This window comes from Bos indicus, chromosome 6 (assembly GCF_029378745.1).
Source record: "Bos indicus isolate NIAB-ARS_2022 breed Sahiwal x Tharparkar chromosome 6, NIAB-ARS_B.indTharparkar_mat_pri_1.0, whole genome shotgun sequence".
In the NCBI taxonomy this organism is placed as follows: Eukaryota; Metazoa; Chordata; class Mammalia; order Artiodactyla; family Bovidae; genus Bos; species Bos indicus.
In genome coordinates this window covers 11,808,463-11,830,210 of record NC_091765.1, presented here as the reverse complement: position 1 = coordinate 11,830,210, position 21,748 = coordinate 11,808,463, and the positions used below count along the sequence as shown (strand labels likewise).

The window sequence follows — 21,748 nt, the reverse complement described above, 5'->3', positions numbered from 1 at the left end:
GAAATGATTCTTTCAAGTGGTGGTCAAATGTTAGGCACCCTCCTTTTTTCTTTTTAAATAATTGGATGGAAATAGAAAGGTTGCTGGAGGTCTAGCATAGTGTTATGCTCTGATATTTGAGAAAATGGGAGCAATATGGGTTCATAAAGTCTATTGTTTATCTTTTAAAATCTCAGTGGTATGATGGGATGTTCTTGTGTTAAGTTTCTGCCTTTGTTAACCATTGTTGCTTAGGAGCAGGAACAAAAGAGCTATTAATAATTAATTTTTTCTGGTGCTCTTAAGGGGTTTACAAACGTGGGGTCTTGCAGGGATCATTTTTGCAAATGAGTGTTTTGTAGAGGCAACATATAGGAGAATTCCATGGGCAGAGGAGCCTGATGGGCTACAGTCCATGGGGTCACAAAGAGTTGGACACAACTGAGCAACTAACACACACACACACACACACACAAATAGGTACACCCAGATATTCTTGTTTTGCCCAAATTAATTCATAATTAAATGTTGAATGGTTTTCATATGGTAAGGGGTGGGCACACTTATTAAGACTAGCACTGTTTCTTATCTTGAATATGGCCCTAGAAATAATTTTTTATATAAAAAATTTTATATAAAAAAGGAAGGGTGGACTGATAAGCAACAAGAAATTTGTTTTGTTGTGTTCAGTTGCTAAGTCATGTCCAACTCTTTGTGACCCCATGGACTGCAGCACACCAGACTCCTCTTCACTCTTTCCAAGAGTTTGCTCAAACTCATGTCCATTGGGGCTTCCCTCATGGCTCAGATGGTAAAGAATTTGCGTGTAGTGTGGGATACCTGGGTTCCATCCCAGGGTTGGGGATTGAGAATTTGTTTAAAGACTTTGAATTTGGGATTTTTGTCAGTATTCTGGCAGTGCAGTACAGTCAAGTAATAGTTGCATCTCAGAAGCCAAGAGAGAATTTGGAGCAGGAAGGCAGTGGCACCCCACTCCAGCACTCTTGCCTGGAAAATCCCACGGATGGAGGAGCCTGGTGGGCCGCAGTCCATGGGGTCGCTAAGAATTGGATACGACTGAGCGACTTCACTTTCACTTTTCACTTTCATGCATTGGAGAAAGAAATGGCAACCCACTCCAGTGTTCTTGCCTGGAGAATCCCAGGGACGGGGTAGCCTCATGGGCTGCCGTCTATGGGGTCACACAGAGTCAGACACAACTGAAGTGACTTAGCAGCAGCAGAGGCTCAGTAGTATCTCACGTGAAAGAAAAGCCCAGTCAGGTAAGTACTGGGAAAGAAAGGTATTTCAGTGAATATTAGGAGATATTTTGGCTTCCCTGGTGGTGCAGTGATAAAGAATCCGCCTGCCAATCCAGAAGACATGGGAGATGAGGTTTCTATCCCTGGTTTGGGAGGATTCCCTGGAGGAGGAAATGGCAACCCACTCCAGTATTCTTGTTTGAAAAATTTCACAGACAGAGGAGCCTGGCAGACTACAGTCCATGGAGTCACAAAGAATTGGACACAGCTGAGCAACTGAGTACACATATAGGAGATATTTAGTGCTCTTGACAATGAGTGTTCAGGCAGAGTTGTGGTGGAGTCAATGGCAGACTATAATCATTTGGGAAATAAGTGGGGTCCAATAAACAGAGACTGATGTTTTAAGACACTTGACTCCAAGGGGAAAATGAGAATAAGACATGCTCAAGTGGCATGTACGTTGAATGAGTGTGTTATAAATATTATGTATTTTTGGCAGAAACCTTCAGAAGTCTGGAAATATATAACTAGGAAAGTAAGATAAAATCACTCAATCTGACAATCCAAATTTACTGCTGATAAGAGTTTTGATATTTACTTTGTTGTTACTATAATCGTTTTGAAAGTGAAAGTAAAAGTGGTTGTTGCTCAGTTGTGTCTAATTCTTTCTGATCCCGTGGACCTCATTGGCCACCGAGCTCCTCTGTCCATGGAATTCTCCGGGCAAGAATACTAGGGTAGGTTACCATTCTGTTCTCCAGGGGATCTCCCAACCTAGGAATCAAACCCAGGTCTCCTGCACTGCAGGCAGATCCTTTACCTTCTGAGTCACCAGGGAAGCCCTATAATCATTTTATGTATACATATATATGTGTATGTGTGTATGCGCTCAGTCGTGTCCAACTCCTTGTGACCCCATGGACTGTAGCATGCCTGGTTCCTCTGTCCATGGTATTTTCTAGGCAAGAATACGCAAGTGGGTTCCCATTTCCTATTCCGGGGGATCTTCCCAACCCAAGGATAGAACCTCTGTCTCTTGCATCTCCTGCATTGGCAGACAGATTCTTTACCACTGCAACACCTGGAAAGTCCATATATATATATATATCAGATCAGATCAGATCAGTTGCTCAGTCGTGTCTGACTCTTTGCGACCCCATGAATCGCAGCATGCCAGGCCTCCCTGTCCATCACCAACTCCCAGAGTTCACTGAGACTCACGTCCATTGAGTCAGTGATGCCATCCAGCCATCTCATCCTCTGTCGTCCCCTTCTCCTCCTGCCCCCATTCCCTCCCAGCATCAGAGTCTTTTCCAAGGAGTCAGCTCTTCACATGAGGTGGCCAAAGTACTGGAGTTTCAGCTTTAGCATCATTCCTTCCAAAGAAATCCCAGGGCTGATCTCCTTCAGAATGGACTGGTTGGTTCTCCTTGCAGTCCAAGGAACTCTCAAGAGTCTTCTCCAACACCACAGTTCAAAGGCATCAATTCTTCGGCACTCAGCCTTCTTCACAGTCCAACTCTCACATCCATACATGACCATAGGAAAAACCATAGCCTTGACTAGACGAACCTTTGTTGGCAAAGTAATGTCTCTGCTTTTGAATATGCTATCTAGGTTGGTCATAACTTTCCTTCCAAGGAGTAAGCATCTTTTAATTTCATGGCTGCAGGGACCATCTGTAGTGATTTTGGAGCCCAGAAAAATAAAGTCTGACACTGTTTCCACTGTTTCCCTATCTGTTTCCCATGAAGTGGTGGGACAGGATGCCATGATCTTCGTTTTCTGAATGTTGAGCTTTAAGCCAACTTTTTCACTCTCCACTTTCACTTTCATCAAGAGGCTTTTGAGTTCCTCTTCACTTTCTGCCATAAGGGTGGTGTCATCTGCATATCTGAGGTTATTGATATTTCTCCTGGCAATCTTGATTCCAGCTTGTGTTTCTTCCAGTCCAGCCTTTCTCACGATGTACTCTGCATATAAGTTAAATATATATACATAACATTCTGTTTCTTGCTTTCTTATGTTATAAGCATTTTCTCAAATTAGAATTGTTTTTAAAAGCATGGTTTTTGATGGTGCTAGAGTTTTCCATAGTAAAATATGCTATACTTTTTTTTCAAATTAATTGATTTTTAATTGAAGGATATTTGCTTTACAAAATTGTGATGGTTTCTTCCATAAGTCAACATGAATCAGCCATAGATATGTATATGTCTCCTCCCTCTTGAACCTCCCTCCAACCTCCCACCCCATACCATCCCTCTATAAAATGCACTATACTTTGATCAATCCTTTACTGCTGGCTTCTTAGTGGTTTCTGGCTGTTAGCTGTCAGAAGTGAATGCAGAGAATATCTTTGTAGATACGTGTTGGCAATTCTGATTTCGGATCGTTTCATAAATGTAAAATAATGGCCAATTGTTTTTCAGAACATTTGTGCCTATTTAAATTTTTACATGGTGCTAGTATTACAGGATTGGAAAAGGTCAGTTTTCATTCCAATCCCAAAGAAAGGCAGTGCCAAAGAAAGCTCAAACTACCGCACAATTGCACTCATCTCACATGCTAGTAAAGTAATGCTCAACATCCTCCAAGCCAGTCTTCAATAGTACGTGAACCCTGAACTTCCAGATGTTCAAGCTGGTTTTGGAAAAGGCAGAGGAACCAGAGATTAAATTGCTTACATCTGTTGGATCATCGAAAAAGCAAGAGAGCTCCAGAAAAATATCTCAGTTCAGTTCAGTCGCTCAGTCGTGTCCGACTCTTTGCGACCCCATGAATCATAGCACGCCAGGCCTCCCTGTCCATCACCAAATTCCGGAGTTCACTCAAACTCAACGTCCATCGAGTCGGTGATGCCATCCAGCCATCTCATCCTTGGTCGTCCCCTTCTCCTCCTGCTCCCTCCCAGCATCAGAGTCTTTTCCAATGAGTCAACTCTTTGCATGAGGTGGCCAAAGTATTGGAGGTTCAGCTTCAGCATCAGTCCTTCCAATGAACACCCAGGACTGATCTCCTTTAGAATGGACTCGTTGGATCTCCTTGAAGTCCAAGGAACTCCCAAGAGTCTTCTCCAACACCACAGTTCAAAAGCATCAATTCTTCATCACTCAGGTTTATAGTCCAACTCTTACATTCATACATGACCACTGGAAAAACCAGAGCGTTGACGAGACAGACCTTTGTTGGCAAAGTAATGTCTCTGCTTTCCAATATGCTGTCTAGATTGGTAGTTATTGATATTTTACTTCTGCTTTATTGACTATGCCAAAGTGTTTGACTGTGTGGATCACAATAAACTGTGGAAAATTCTGAAAGAGATGGGAATACCAGATCACCTGACCTGCCCCTTGGGAAATCTGTATGCAGGTCAGGAAGCAACAGTTAGAACTGGACATGGAACAACTGACTGGTTCCAAATAGGAAAAGGAGTACGTCAAGGCTGTATATTGTCACCCTGCTTATTTAACTTATATGCAGAGTATATCATGAAAAATGCTGGGCTGGAAAAAGCACAAGCTGGAATCAAGATTGCCGGGAGAAATATCAGTAACCTCAGATATGCAGATGACACCACCCCTATGGCAGAAAGTGAAGAGGGACTAAAGAGCCTCTTGATGAAAGTGAAAGAGGAGAGTGAAAAAGTTGGCTTAAAACTCAACATTCAGAAAACAAAGATCATGGCATCTGGTCCCATCACTTCATGGGAAATAGATGGGGAAACAGTGGAAACAGTGGCATACTTTATTTTTGGGGGGCTCCAAAATCACTGCAGATGGTGACTGCAGCCATGAAATTAAAAGATGCTTACTCCTTGGAAGGAAGTTATGACCAACCTAGACAGCATATTAAAAAGCAGAGACATTACTTTGCCAACAAAGGTCCGTCTCATCAACGCTCTGGTTTTTCCAGTGGTCATGTATGGATGTGAGAGTTGGACTATAAAGCTGAGTGCCGAAGAATTGATGCTTTTGAACTGTGGTGTTGGAGAAGACTCTTGAGAGTCCCTTGGACTGCAAGGAGATCTAACCAGTCCATCCTAAAGGAAATCAGTCCTGAATATTCATTGGAAGGACTGATGCTGAAGCTGAAACTCCAATACTTTGGCCACCTCATGCGAAGAAGTGACTCATTTGAAAAGACCCTGATGCTGGGAAAGATTGAAGGCAGGAGGAGAAGGGGACAACAGAGGATGAGATGGTTGGGTGGCATCACCAACTCAATGGACATGAGTTTGAGTAGACTCTGGGAGTTGGCTATGGACAGGGAGGCCTGGCATGCTGCAGTCCACAGGGTTCCAAAGAGTAGGACACAACTGAGCGTCTGAACTGAACTGAGTAGTAAAGGATCTGCCTGACAATGCAGGAGACATGGGTTCAGTCCTGGGTTGAGAAGATCCCCTGGAGAAGGAAATGGCAACCCACTCCAGTATTCTTTCCTGGGAAATTCCATGGACAGAGGAGCCTGGGATGCTACAGTTCATAAGGTCACAAAGAATTGGACACGACTGAAGCGACTGAGCATGAAGCACATTTTTGCCGACTTCATTAAACTGCTTTGTACCTTTGCGGAGACTGAGCCTTATCATTAAAAATGACATCCTTGCTATTTTCATGAAGGAAAAAGTCTCATTTTTTTCAGTCATTCAGCAAGTTTTGAGCTCCTTAAGACTAACTGGGAGGTTGAGTCCAGACTGCACGTGGCAGGGTGGCATGTCTAGTGCCTGATGCTGCCTCTGGGGTCCACGGGTGAGGAGCCCTCTGCCACCACCACACGCCAACGTTAGGAGGGCTTTACCCTTAGTCATCAGTTCTAACTCCTCTTTAGGCAGATGATCCAGTTTTCCTGGAGAGCTGGTCTTCATCTTTACTGTGGGGGGTAAATGCAACAGCCCCTGCTTTTCCCTGGGAGCGCGTCCCCTTCATCTCTTGCTCCTGGAGTGTCCTCTGAAGCTCTCAGCCATCTGGAAGCAATTTTCATCTCTACTGCAGCTTCCTCTGTGTGTTTTGGGCTGCCATTTCTTTCATTCTTTTGTATCCCTCAATAAGCATTTGTCAGATTACTGACACAGTGTCCAAACTCCATTCCGCTGTTGACTGGTGTCTTGCCCACACCTCACTTCTTCATGTCAGTTCTCAGAGATTTGGGGTATTTGTTCCCTTTAATAGACTTTACTGTAATTCCAAAGGAGCTTTAGGAAGAAAGGACTAGAGACCCCTGTGTTCAGTTAGCCATCCTGGACTGGAAACTTCTGCTCCAGATGTTCTAAACATTCCAAAAATAGTTAGTGATTATGTAATAAAATCTAATGATAGTGATTTTTTTTCCTTTGCTTTATACTCAAAATTATCTTTTTCCTTCCAGAGATCATTTAAGGCTCAACACTCTTAATGACTTTATTAGAAAAAAAATTTCTTTTGACAATCATCAGTCTGATTTACTTTGGGGAAAGTCTAAGGTAAAATTTTTAGTGATTTTCTTTTTCTAATATTATATAATATTATATATATAATATATATATATAATATCCAGTTTATAATACTTCACATTGAGTGAGTTCTTTCCTCATTTACTTGTGGTACTTCCTTCATCTCATGCTATATTCAAGAAATTCTTACAGACTACCATTGATTTGCATTAAGATTCTTGGACGAGCTCCATAGTGTGTTTTTTTTTTTTTTTTAATTGAAGTATAGTTGATATACAATGTTGTATTAATTTCTGCTGTACAGAAAGATTCAGTTTATATATATATATATATATATATATACACACACACACACACACACACACACATTCTTTTTCATATTCTTTTCCACTGTGGTTTATCTCAGGATATTAAATATAATTTCCTGTGCTATACAGTAGAACCTTTTTTATCATTCAGTATATAATAGCTTACATCTGCTAACCCCAGCCTCCCACTCCATCCCTCTCCCACTACCCCTCCCCTTGGGGACCACAGATCTGTTCTATATGTCTGTGAGTCTGTTTCTGCTTTGTAGGTAGGTTCCTTGGTATCACAGTTTAAATTCTACGTACGAATGATATCATATGGTATTTGTCTTTCTGATTTACTTCATTTAGTATGATAATGTCTAGTTATATCCATGTTGCTGCAAATGTCATTATTTTGTGTTTCTCTTATGGCTGAGTACTATTGCATTGTGTAATTGTGTATGTATGTACTACCTATGTGTGTGTGTATATATATACACATATGTAGTGTACGCATATATGTATGCCTCATAGTATTATGAGGCATGAGGGTGGACTGACCCTGAAGGAGAGGCCCAGATAGTGTTTTAATTACAAAATTTTTACCTTTCTGTCCCAAGTTGTTACTGTTTCATTTTCAGAAGTGAAATCTCCCTTCTAGCCTGTTGTAACAAGTAAACATGGATATAGTTTGGTCAAATTCCAGACAAAACAAAACCATCCACTGGAATTTTGAGATGAATTTATTCAATCTATTTATCATATGGAAAGGATTGGCTTTTTTAGAATATTGTATTCCATTAAAATAATGTGGTATTGCTATACACTTAATATTCTTTTCATGTATATCTTCAGGGAAAGACTTGCCTTACTTAGAATAGCCAATGTATATGTTTTTTAGTTAATTTTAAAGGTATTTTATGTACTTTGTTGTTACTGTGAATGGGATCTTTCTTATCACATTATTTAAAAATGACACTCCTTATTTTTATTAAGAGAAGAGCAATGTGACCAATGTAGAAAAAGTTAAGTTAAAATCTCTTATAATTTGTACTCTCCAGAAAAAAACCCTGACCTTTGGTGTATATCATTCCTGTGTATAATATTTATATGTATGTGTCTTATATAAAGTGACACTTGACATGATGGGCTTCCCCGATGGCTCAGCAGTAAAGAATTGGCCTGCGATGCAAGAGACTTGGGTTTGATCCCTGAGTCAGGAAGATCCCCTGGAGGAAGAATGGCAACCCACTCCATTGTTCTTGCCTGGAGAATCCCATGGACGGATAAGCCTGGTAGGCTGCAGTCCTTGGGTCGCGCAGAGTCAGACACGACTGAAGTGACTTAGCAGCAGCAGCAGCATATAATTGGAATCATACCATATGTAGCCTTTTCAAATAGGTTTCTTTCATTTAGTAAATATACATTTTAATTTCCTCCTTCTATTTTCATGGCTTGATAGTTCATTTCTTTTTAGTGGTGAATCATATTCCACCATAGCGAAGTACCACAGTCTTTTTTTATTTATTCAACTGACTTTAGGTGGTGTGCTTGGTTACTCCCAAGTTTTGGCAATTATAAATAAAGCTGTTATAAACATTCATGTGCAGATTTTTGTGCAGACATCTGTTTTCATTTTTTTTCTGTAAATGCCAAGGAGCACAAATTCTGGGTCACATGGTAAGAGTATGTTTATAGAAACCATCGATTTGTCTTCCAAAGTGTCTGTACGATTTTGCACCTCCGCCAGCAATGTATGAAAGTTCCTGTTGCTCCATACCCTCTCCAGCATTTGGTGTTGTCAATGTTCTGGATATTGACCACTTTAATAGATGTGTAGTGGTATCATTATTTTTTTTTATTGCAGTATAGTTGCTTTTTTAAATATAATTTTATTTATTTATTTATTTTTGGCAGTGCTGGGTGTTCGTTGCTGCATGGACTTTGCTCTAGTTGTGGTGAGCGGCGCTGCTCTCCAGCTGTGGTGTGCGGGCTTCTTATCGGGATCGCCTCTCTTGTTGGGGAGCACGGGCTGTTAGGGCTTCAGTCATTGTGGCTCCTGGGCTCCGGAGCACGGGCTCAATAGTTGTGACACATGGCCTTAGTTGTTCTGATCTTCTCGGACCAGGGTTGACCCCACGTCTCCTGCATTGGCAGGCAGATTCTTTACCGCTGAGTCACCAAGGAAGTCCTCATTATTGTTTTGGTTTGGATTGCCCTCACGACGTATGATGTGGAGCATCTTCTCATTTGTTTACTTCATACCTGTATTTTCTTTGGTGAGATGTCCATTAAGATCTTTAGCCCCTTTTAAATCAGGTTGTTTATTTTTTTTTGTTGAGATTTGAGTTCCTTCCTTACATATCTTGGTAGCAATCTTTATATATATATATATATATATTGCAAATGTTTCTTCCAATCTGTTGCTTATCTTTTCATTCTCTTGACATTATCTCTCTCAGAGAAGAAGATTTTAATATTAATGAAGTCCAACTATTCAGTTGATGCATTGTGATATTTCTGGACTAGCAAGGATCATACCATTTATTGGTAGTTGTGTTAGTCATTCTGTTATCCATAACGGTGGTATTTATGAGATTAAAGTGCTGTTGTAATCCTTCATAATTACCTTTGTATTTTAATAGTGAATAATGCACTTGTGCAAATGATGCTTCTTTGTTGGTAATCAGTTCTTTTTCCTGAAGACACATGATGACCTAGTAGACATTATTTTTAGAAGATATTTTATTGTATGAATATTGGCATTTCTGAATAGTTTTAAAATTTACATGTACAGAGTCTATGTACCTTTTCTAACCTCATTTTGTTATACGACAGCCACTGGTGGCTGAGATGGTCAATTATCTGCCTGCAATGCAGGAGACCTAGGTTCAATTTCTGGGTCAGAAAGATCCCCTGGAGAAGGGAATGGCTACCCACTCGAGTATTCTTGCCTGGAAAATCCCATGGACAGAGGAGCCTGCTGGGCTACAATCCATGAGGTTGCAGAATCGGATATGACTAAGTGACTAACACACATACACATGCAGTACAATACTAGTTTAGAAGTTCCTCAGTCACACTAATCACGTTGGAATTGCTCACTGCTGCTGCTGCTAAGTCATTTCAGTCGTGTCCGACTCTGTGCGACCCCATAGACGGCAGCCCACCAGGGTCCCCTGTCCCTGGGATTCTCCAGGCAGGAACACTGGAGTGGGTTGCCATTTCCTTCTCCAATGCATGAAAGTGAAAAGTGAAAGTGAAGTCGCTCAGTTGTGTCCGACTCCTAGCGACCCCATGGACTGCAGCCTATCAGGCTCCTCCGTCCATGGGATTTTCCAGGCAAGAGTACTGGAGTGGGGTGCCATCGCCTTCTCCGGGAATTGCTCACTAGAGGCTCCCATACTGGATGGTAAGGAGATAGACCATTTTCATCATCACAGGTAGTTCTGTTGGACAGTGTGGTTCTAGAACATAAGCAGTTGTGATTAAACAGTCATTTTGCATGATTTCTTTTTACTTTGCAGTAATTACTAAAATACTAAAAGAAAAAATTAGGAAATGCAGTGAAAGTATTTGTTTCCCTACTGTTATCTTTTGTTTCTTAGTGATTTATGTTCAAGTAATAGTTATGACTACAGCTGAAGGAGTTAAGTATGCTCACCATCTGCTCAGCTAAATGCGAAATACAATTGGCAGAGCAGTTGCCTAACATTGGTCCATCATGATGTTGGTCTTCTTGGACATGCCAGTAGTAATAGGCTCTATTAGTCACAGCAGTGGGCAGTTCAGCCGATATAACTTTTCTGCATAGATCTCATTCTTATAACTTGTCTATTTAAAATTCCTAATTTTTATCCTCTTTTGGCAAGGGCAGAAGGCTGGGCTTCACTGGTGGTTCAGAAAGTAAAGAATCTGCCTGCAATACAGGAAAACCGGGTTTGATCCCTGGGTCGGGAAAAGAAGCTGGAGAAGGAAATGGCAACCCACTCCAGTATTCTTGCCTGGGAAAGACCATGGACAGAGGAGCCTGACGGCCTACAGTCCATGGGTCACAAGAGTTGGACATGACTTAGCAACTAAACCCCCACCACCATTGGTAGAAGGCTACACCAGAGAGACACATTTGGAGAGACAATACAGGAGAATAAAGGCCTGGAAGGTTTGCTCTAAGATTGGCTATTTAATTTTCTTCTTTCATTGACATTGTAATTATAGAATAAACTTCATTGCTATAGAAACAGTGTTTGCTCCAAATTATTTTTTTAAAGGCTCACATTAATTCAGGCAACATTTAACATAGGCTTTCATATGTTTATAACACATATTACTTCAGTTTACTGTTATAGTAATGATAACTTAATGATATAGTATCATTTGGAATTGGTTTGAAAAGCATCTGGAAATATATTTTATAGTTTAATCTTGGTATTGGAAAAATCTATCGTTTGCCTGCTATTAACGTCTTTTTTTTAGGTTTCTTGCAGTGTTTGAATGTTGAGAAGGTATAGTTGTTTAAACTCTGTTTAGATGGCGGGAATTTGTACAAACAGGATGGGTAATATATGATGGGTAAACACAGATATTGGTTTGGTGATTGCATGTAAATCTATTTTGAGTTGTTCTTTGAAGTAGAAAAGTCCAGTTCTCATGGGTAGTTATTGTTTAGGTCTTTCCCTATTTGGAGGCTAATTTAGAATCTAAATGTAAATTATATTGGGAAGATAGGGTGAGTTTCCATATGCAGTGGCCCGCATAGGTATTTCTAAAAAAATGGTAGAAGGTGATTCTAACTATTGTCTATACTTAAGTAAAGCAGAAGAGTAGAGGAAACATGAGCCATTCTGTGCACTTGTCCTTTGCACCTGAATTGCAAGTACAACTCAGAGAGGACAGTCAAGGACACAGTCACTCAGCAGCCCTCTTGTTCACAAGTATTTACTGAGATTCAGTTAACCCTCTTGAACTTTTGTATTAAAGGTTTCTCTTTTAGATAATGCCCTGAAATGAGTCAGCAAATTGATATAAATTACATAAACAGAGTTGGCCAGGATACTTAAGGGTATTTAGATAAAGGAGAAAGTCACGTTAAAAGTCATTTTTTTCTCTTGTGGAAAAACTTATTTTCTATAGAATTACTACTTGAAAGGATGATTTTCTGATACATAATCTTTCTTTTGTTGTACTTGGGGAATGTTGCTGCTGTGATAAAATGATTTTAAAAGAGACATACATGCTGATATACCCCAAAATAAGAAGTCTTGGCTCCTCCTCCTGGGATTAACATTGATGTTCAATTAAAAGATATACAAAGGTTTCATAGATGGCTTATAGCTCTTATTCAATGAAGAGAGTTTTTTTTTCAAATTCAATCTTACAGGTTTCATTTCAAATTAGAAAAAAAAAACGAGTTCTCTATTGTTGTTCCAAAGCTGATACATTTTAAATCTATTTCAGTTTATGGCAGTCTTACTGTCAATTCTATATTTTAAGAGACGCGTTTCAGAAATGAAGAGACAGAACATATACTGGGATAATTTTTTAAAGCCATCCTTAGGCAAAGTACTGGATCATCAGATCCTGTGAGAAAGCATCTTTGTGATAGTTTTGAATGGTGAGGATTGCTGTCTGTTTTAAGCAGTTTTCTGGTTGTCATTTCAGCTATGAAGTCTTACACTCCGTATTTCATGCTCCTGTGGAGTGCTGTTGGGATAGCCAGGGCTGCCAAAATCATCATCGTGCCGCCAATTATGTTCGAAAGCCATATGTACATTTTCAAGACACTAGCCTCGGCCTTGCATGAGAGAGGCCACCACACAGTGTTCCTCCTCTCTGAAGGCAGAGACATCGCGCCATCTAATCACTACAGCCTCCAGCGCTACCCAGGGATCTTCAACAGTACCACCTCGGATGCTTTCCTGCAGTCCAAAATGCGGAATATTTTCTCTGGGAGATTGACAGCAATCGAACTGCTTGACATACTGGATCACTATACCAAGAACTGTGACATGATGGTTGGCAACCACGCCCTGATTCAGGGTCTAAAACAGGAGAACTTTGACCTGCTGCTGGTGGACCCTAATGACATGTGTGGATTTTTGATAGCTCATCTCTTGGGGGTTAAATATGCTGTATTTTCAACCGGCCTTTGGTATCCTGCTGAAGTGGGCGCTCCTGCACCCTTGGCTTACGTCCCAGAGTTTAACTCACTCCTCACAGACCACATGAACCTGCTGCAAAGGATGAAAAACACCGGCGTTTACCTCATTTCCAGAATAGGGATCAGCTTTCTGGTTCTTCCCAAATATGAAAGGATCATGCAGAAATACAACCTGCTGCCGGAGAAGTCCATGTACGACTTGGTCTACGGGTCCAGCTTGTGGATGCTGTGTACAGATGTAGCCCTGGAGTTCCCGAGACCCACCCTGCCTAATGTTGTTTATGTAGGAGGAATCCTAACCAAACCGGCCAGCCCACTACCAGAAGTAAGGTTTGCTGAACTCCTTGGTGATCTTTTCTTAATATAAATGTCAGTTTGCCAGTTTGGATTTTTAGAAGACAGAGGATTGGGTATTGTTGGATAATAGATGCTATTCTAAAAAGTGGTTAAGAAACAGAACCTGCCAAGGCCCTTTTATTTGTGGGTACCCCACTCCTCTGGAACGCATTCCTGCTTTGAATGAGCATTTCCGTAACACCAGGAGGCCACTGTGCCATATGGTCAGTAGACTCTCTGAGAAGTAGATTTTTGATTAAGTTACAACTCTGAGAGGAATGGAGTTAGAGAGTTCATTTTAATGAGTGTAAGTGATTTCACTTTTAAGTAAACATAGAGTTCCTTCTGATCTCCCCCAGAAAGCACAAACACAAGTCTCTACGTCCAGGTTAGGTCCTGGGAACTCAAATAAGAACAATGTTAGTAGTGGCTCTTCTTTCAGCAGTCATGACCACTAAACAGTTTATGTCCAGCAATGAAAATGAGGTAGTAACTTCCATCAGACTAGGATGCTGATTTTAAGTTAGTAAAACTATTTAAAGAAATCATGTCTCACTGTGATTTCATGTCAGGATGGAAGTAATTACATTTTAACAAAACCTGTTTACTCTCCGAGTCAAACCTGATTTCTTCTTTCTGGCTGAGCTGTCAGCAAATACACTTGTGTTCTATACTTCATCCTAGTTTGCCCCCCCCCCCCCCTTTTTTTTTTCAATTAGGTATCTCAAAACCTGTAGGAGCCATATTGCATATCTGTTGTTGTGGGGGGAATTTCCAGCCTCAGGTTGACTCTGGATTTAAACTCAACCTCTGATGGCATTTATCAGAAGTGTAGGGCCTGTTCTGTGGTTTTCTCTACCACAACTGTTTCTACTCTTAAAATTCTTGAAGCAGCCACTCACAACAACAGTCAAAGTGTTCGTTTCCAACTCTGGTCACTACATTAAAGAAATCTGCCAGAGTCTTGAGGAAGAGTCAGTCTAGATTTTCTCCTATAGGTGTCACATAAGCACAATCTCCGGCAGAATTTTCTCTTGGGGAAATAAGGTGATTGGGATATAGCCTGTAGATTTCTCTCATGCCTGCATTAGAAGCACATTTAATAAATAACACTTTGATATATTTCATGGAACATGAAGAGATAGAACTTGCCAGATCTTTGACCTATAAACCCTAGATTGCCGCTTTTGAAGACAGTGAGAGAGAGCAGTTGTTCTTTCTGACGCCAGCTGTAAAGAATAAAGGTTAATCTCAGGCTGTCTCAGCCATTATCAAGCCCACTTGGAAAATTTAATTAGTCTCTCTCAGAGTCACTGTGTGATGTATTACCCCTTTCCTAAAAGTATCTAAAATCAAACTTCAGAAATAGCTTATAAAAGTCCCGGAACCAAGTTTATCTCTACCTGAACTGAGCCATTCCTAATGTCGGGCATATCGGCCCTGCTCCCTTCAAGTCCTCATCTTTTCCCAACCAGAGCACTGCCATTTTGCCCGTTCCTTTGAATTTTTGTTTGAATACTGTCTCCCCTCTTTATATGGAAGAAGGAATTAGTGACGTTCATTTTTCCTGTATTATAGCAGCTTGAACTGTAAGTACAGAACACTATTGTATGCTTAGTAAAATAGCGTGGGTCCTTATGGCTTCATTACAGTAGTCCCTCCTTATCTGTAGCTCAGTTATCCTCGATCAACCATAATATGAAAATATTAATTGGAAAATTCCATAAATCAACAATGTGTAAGTTTTAAATTGTACGTTGTTTTGAGTAGTGAAGTATGATATCTTATATGGTCCAACGCAGCCCTGCTCCATTCTGCCCTGAATCCCCATCCATCCACGTGGTCTGCTTCTGACCTCCAGCCAACGGCATCATCATGGCTCTGTGATCCAGCATCACCTTGAGCAGATGATCCTCCTGCTGTCGCCTAACTCTGTATCGTAACGCCTGTGTCATTGACCTTACTCCGTCTGGTCATGTCTTATCTCATGTCATCACACGAAGGGAGAGTAGAGCCCAATAAGATATTGAGAGAAACCACATTCACATAATGTCTATTGCAGTGTATTGTGATCTATTTTATTTTTAGTTATTATTGTTGATACCCTACTGTGCCTGATTTGTAAATTAAGCTTCATCACAGGTATGTATGTGTAGGAAAGAGCATGGTATATATAGGGTTCAGTATTATTTAAGATTTCGAGCATCCCCCGGGGGTCTTGGAACATATGTCACGTGGATAAACTGGGTTACTCTATACTTTGTTTTACTTTAAAAGCATCTTTTGCATGGTTTTTGGAACTTCCTATAATGTTATTATCCAGGATGTTTTCTGACTTGCCATGATTTCTAGTTTGGCACCAGTTTGACCCAATTTGTGGGCTTCCCTGTTCTTTTTTTCCTCTCTGGGCTTTTTGTAATTATTCTTTTGAATATGTGCTCCTTATTTACAATTACTGCTTTGGCTCCGACAGGTGTCACACTCAGAAATATACACATCTGGCATGAGTATGTGTTAGGTATGTGAACCTAGATAAGTATATTTTGTGTGTGTGTGCTCAGTCATGTCTGACTTTCTGCATCCTGTTGGACTATGGCCCACCAGACTCCTCTATTGCTGGGATTCTCCAGGCAAGAATATTGGAATGGGTTGCCGTTTCCTCCTCCAGGAGATCTTTCCAACCCAGGGGTCGAACCCGCATCTCCTGTGTCTCCTGCATTCGGGCAGGTTCTTTACCCACTGAACCATCAGGGATAAGTATATTATTATCATTGAAAATCTGTGAGGTTATAAAGTGTGAAGGGCCGTTTTCACTTCAGTGTTCCATTTACAAAGTTCTTCGATAGGGAGAATTTTGAAGAATGGTGGGTCTTATTTGTTCATATTTTCCCTACCCTTGTGAGGTTTTATATGCTTTGGAACACGTGCATTTCTATTGAGATTTCTCTAGTAGATTTGTTTGATACAATACACTGTACCTCAGCGTTGTAAAAGTTAATGAGTTTCTCAAATGCCTGTATTATTTACAGGTCACAGTTGTGACAGTAAGATAATAGAGCCCACAAATGGCCTCTTAGAACACATGATTCACTAATAACACCTTAATTGTTAACTGCCTTGGTGTCTTACCCTGGCAGTGCCTTAAGTTTTCCAGATGTCTGGAAATGATTTGACAGTGAGACTTCTTTTCATAGCCTGGGATAAAAAGGTAGAGAAAATGTCTAAAAGACATGTTTTCAGAGGCTTTCACAACGTTTGAGCCTAAAGAAACTCTAGAGAGCGTCTAGTTCAGCTCCACTTTTCCACCTCAAAATACCGGAAGTGACCCATTCACTTGTCACATATGAGATTAAAAGGATTTGAGTGTCTCATCCAGGCCACACAGTTTGTGGCACAGCCAGGTGAAACACGGATCGTGTTCCTATGAATTAGATATTTTGTCAAGATGCGTGCACTCTCGTTACTCATTTTACTCATTTACACATTTATAGCATATTCAAGGAACTTCCCTGTAGCTTGTACCGGTAAGAATCTCCTTGCAATGCAGGAGACCTGGGTTCAATCTGTGGGTCGGGAAGTTCCTCTGGAGAAGGGAATGGCAACCCCCTCCAGTATTCTTGCCTTGAGAAGCCCATGGACAGAGGAGCCTGGTGGGCTACAGTCCTCGGGCTTGCAAAGAGTTGGATATGACTGGGCAACTAAGCACAACATATTCAAAACTATGCAGAGACAATTTCACTCATCTTTATTTGATAGCTCAAAGATTGTGAGGACTTAATATGATAGTCAAGTCACATCATTTTTACCCCTCCTTGGAGGAAGAAATGGCAACCCTCTCCAGTATTCTTGCCTAGGAAAACCAATGGACAGAGAAGCCTGGCAGGCTACAGTCCATGGATTGCAAAGAGTCGTGCCTGACTGAGAGACTAACACTTGTGTTTCAGAGATTTAATGATAGAAATCAGCCAGAATCCAGATCCTTTTGATTACAAAATGTTGTCTTGGTGTAGAGTGAAGAAATGGTCTACACTGATAATCGAATGATTTCTAAATGCATGTACCTGACTCCTCATGCTATTTACTACCGACTGCCTACAATAGGAGTAATGACTTTTAGAGGAAGAGGTTTAGATTGGACTGTATCCATATTGCAGCTTATCTGTATCATTACAGTGTGGTAGAGAACAGGAACAATTTTTTTTTAAAAGTTTACTTCCACCAGGAAGGAAGTCTGTAAATAGTCCCCCATTTGACTAGATCCTTCAAGTATTAAATGTGGATGAAGTAAATAATAACATCTAGTAGGGGGTGACTATAGCTTTTAGTAGGTTGACTAGGAGGTAATAATAATAATACTCCCAAAGAATAGTACATTTACTTAGGGAGTCTTTTGATTATTAAAATTCACATGTTCGAGGTGATAAATTTTAGGTGATTTCCCATTGGCAGAAAGTGGTCTAGTCCTGCTACGCTGCTGATCTCTGCCACTTTTCAGCTTCTACAGCCCTGAACTATCGTTGCACCTAACAGATTGTATCTTAATTATTGGTTTTTCACATGGTTTTCTCCCCTACTATGGTGTGGATGCCTTAAAGGGTAGACAATAAGGTGGATAACCTTTGTACCCTGAGTGCCTGGAAAATGGTAGTCATTCAATAACTGTTTAAAATTAAATGCATCAAATAGAAATCGTTGCCAAAAAATAGGTGATTCAGTGAGTATAACAATATTGTTAATATTATAATCATTATTTGTTTATTCCAAATTTATGTTCAGATGCCATTGCAGCCATTAAGTAACCTAACATTCCAAGTTCTTACAGTGAATTAGGATAGCTACTTAATGATATGGTATTGAGAAAAGATGATCATCTCACTGCTCATTACCCAGTTGGTGAGCTAAATGGTCCCTAGTGTGTTCCAGATATGAAATAGGGCCAGTAGTGCTCAGGCACTATTGCTGTGTTAAGATGGCTTGGGAGGGTATGACCCTCATCTGGTTGGACTGCTACTGCTGCTGCTGCTAAGTCGCTTCAGTCGTGTCCGACTCTGTGTGACCCCATAGACAGCAGCCCACCAGGCTCCCCTGTCCCTGGGATTCTCCAGGCAAGAACACTGGAGTGGGTTGCCATTTCCTTCTCCAATGCATGAAAGTGAAAAGTGAAAGTGAAATCACTTAGTCGTGTCCAACTCCAGCGACCCCATGGACTACAGCCTACCAGGCTCCTCCATCCATGGGATTTTCCAAGCAAAAGTACTGGAGTGGGGTGCCATTGCCTTCTCCAGGGGCTTTATTGCCAGGCTAGGGGTGTGAAAGGCATTTTCATTGCACCATTTGTACAGACATTTTTTTAAATTAGGGAAACAGTCCTGGGGAGAGATACAGATAAGATAAAAAGATGAACAGAGATAAGAAAGAGCCAGAGCCCAAGGACTGGGTCATGAGATCCTCACTGTTGTTCATTTTGTCATTTGCCAGAACTCCCTCACAGAGAAAGGTTTGGTGGCGGCGGGGGGTTGTGGGGGGAAGAGACATTGTGCAACAGATTCATTAGATTAACCCACTTGTGAACAGATCAGCTTATGAGAAGAAGAATAAAACTGAGGAGCAAAACAGTGGCTTTTTACATGTAGTTTTCATTGAGTAACCTAGAAGCCTTTCCTTATTATTACATATGGAAATGGAAAGCTGACTTCCCCTAGAGTGAATGAATGTCTAGGCTGAGTTATGTATGGGACCACAGTTACTGGGGCTAACAGACTGATCCAGGGTTGCAGCAAATATGGGAAATTATGGTGATGGACAGGGAAGCCTGGTGTGCTGAAGTCCATGGGTCACAAAGAGTCAGACACGACTGAGCGACTGAACTGAACTGAAGGCTATTTAAATAGTTGCTTATAAATTATTTCTTGAAGTATAAAGCTAGAGATAGGATTATAACTATTGTATTATATTGATTAAATTGTCTTCTTTTAAGTAAGTATAATTTAATCTATATGTTTTATAGTTGGTTCTTAATTTTGGATACCATCACCTACAAATAATTTTTTAGGGTGTCTTTATTCATGTGCTATATTGGTAGCTATGCAGGGATCAGAAGATTGAGAACTATAACATTTGCAAGAGATGAATGATTTAATTTCAACTACTAATTCTTAGCTGAAAGATTCACCACAACATGATAGTTGGGCATAAATAATAGATTCCCTGTGGGATTTTATAGGCTTCCTAGGTGGCTCAGTGGTAAAGAATTTACCTGCCAAATACTGGAGATGCAGAAGACACAGGTTCAGTCCCTGGGTTGGGAAGATCCCCTGGAGGAGAAAATGGCAACCTGCTCTAGTATCCTTGCCTGGAAAAATCCCATGAGAAGAGGAGCCTGGTGGGTTATATAGTCCATAGATTCGCAAGAGTCGGACAGGACTGAGTGAAAGAGCCATGGTACTTCATTAATGTAAAATGTTGCAGATATTTCTTGCAGAAGTTTTGTAGGTGGATCATATATTTTGTCTTTATTTTGTAGTGAGAAAGCAGATTACCTAAGTGAATCTATCCAGGAAGTAAATTGGGCAGTGTTGCAACTATCAACAAGTTACTGTTTACTTCACGGATAGGGAGGTTTTCTAAGCAGCGCTGTAGTTTTGAATAGCTTATCAGTTGCTTCTGTAAGCATTATAGGCTTGGAAGAGTTTTCTGATACTTTTAGAGAGTATATAATTGAAAGTGCAGTCTGACATAATTTTTAAACGCCTTTCTTCCTCTGCTATTGAGTATTTAAGCTTTAAGATGCCCAGTAGAGTTATTCATTTAGATGTTAGACAGTGGTGATGTCAAGGAAAATGTATTTTAACTGATCATATTTACAAATAGTAATTCTCACAATTAAATAGTTGTTCCGGTTTTTTTAGAAAAATCTTTTTCACAAATACTCTCATTCCAAGCCAAACAGTTCTAGTTTGGAAATGCAAATCGCTACTGTCCATGAGTTTGTCATTTTTTTCAGTTTGTCCATGAGTTTGAGTGCAGATTTTGACATAAAGGACCGAGTGAGCCTGAGCTTCTGAAGAAGTGGTGGCTCTGGAGACAAGCCACCCATTTCATAGTTTTGTTTACGGAATTTTTTATACCAAAATGTCCAGGGGCTGTGGCAAAGTAGCCAGATGGAAAAACATGGGCTTTTTCAGCCAAATGGCCCTGGGCTTTAATCTTGGCCTTAATAAGACTTGGAGAGGGAGGGTGTCAGCCTCCTTAAAGTGAGGATGGCAGTGCCTACTTCAGAGGGTTTCGGGGAATGAGAGCCGTGGCAATGCCTGGTGGGAATAGTTCTTGTTCTTATTATTGTTCCAATAACTCTCGTTACTGAAGATGAGCTCTGGTTACTAAATCACCCTCACCTGCTATCTTCCACCTGGCAAACAGAAGAATGGTTTCAGAGGGGGAGGAAGTGTCTATGGCATCACCCCTACTCACTTCAGGGGTTGGCCCTTGGTCCTTCTCCTTCCATCTTGGGGACGTTTATTTCCCTTTCCTTCATCCTCTTTCTCACTGAAGTAGAAGGACAAGAGCAAGTGAACTATATGGGGATTGGACATCTGAGCCCTAAGAAATGAGCAGAAGCTGACAGGTGTGTCCTGTTCAGGGAGTGCCCTCCTGGTGCTTCCAGATGCTGGCTTCTTTAGGCTCAGTGATGTTATCTGTGGGTTTTCAGTCCTTTAAATGGAGGGGCAGTGACGCCAGCCCTGTTCTGCAGGCTCCATCCTTGTTCCTTTTCCTCCTCTGTCCTTCTCATTCCTGTCGGACCTAAGGAGACACTCTGAACAAATAAATACCTGCCTCCTAGCCAAAGATTCTACCCAGATTCTCCTCCACACTCCGACCCTGATGCACTAGATTATTAGATAACCCTGTACTGGTGGCTCAGATGGTAAAGAATCTGCCTGCAATTCAGGAGACCCAGGTACGATCCCTGGTTTGGGAAGATCCCCTGGAGAAGGGAATGGCTACCCACTCCTGTATTCTTGCCTGGGAAATTCCATGGAGGAACCTTGCAGGTTACAGTCCATGGGGTCACAAAAAGTCAGACATGAACTTCAAAAAAAAAAAAAAGTTTGAAATTTTCTTCTAAGATCTGCGGTGCAGACTCTGCAGTCAACTTCAGTGTTTATCCTTACTTGTGCCTAGATCTCTTTAAGCTGTGCAAGTTGTTGCTTCTGTCTGATTCTTTCACTCTCCACAGTATAGTTCATATCAGAATCCCATTACATTCTTGTTAAAACACGTATTGGAG

General features: G+C 40.9%; 1 protein-coding gene across 1 annotated transcript in view; it reads left to right on the top strand.

Annotated features, from left to right (window-relative positions):
* Positions 1-21,748, top strand: part of UGT8 (UDP glycosyltransferase 8) — a 108,897-nt gene that overhangs the window by 21,718 nt on the left and 65,431 nt on the right. The window contains exon 2 of the mRNA XM_019962276.2: positions 12,627-13,450. Coding sequence (XP_019817835.1) covers positions 12,629-13,450 — 822 coding nt within the window. The 5' untranslated portion in view covers positions 12,627-12,628. The remainder of the gene's footprint in view (positions 1-12,626; positions 13,451-21,748) is intronic.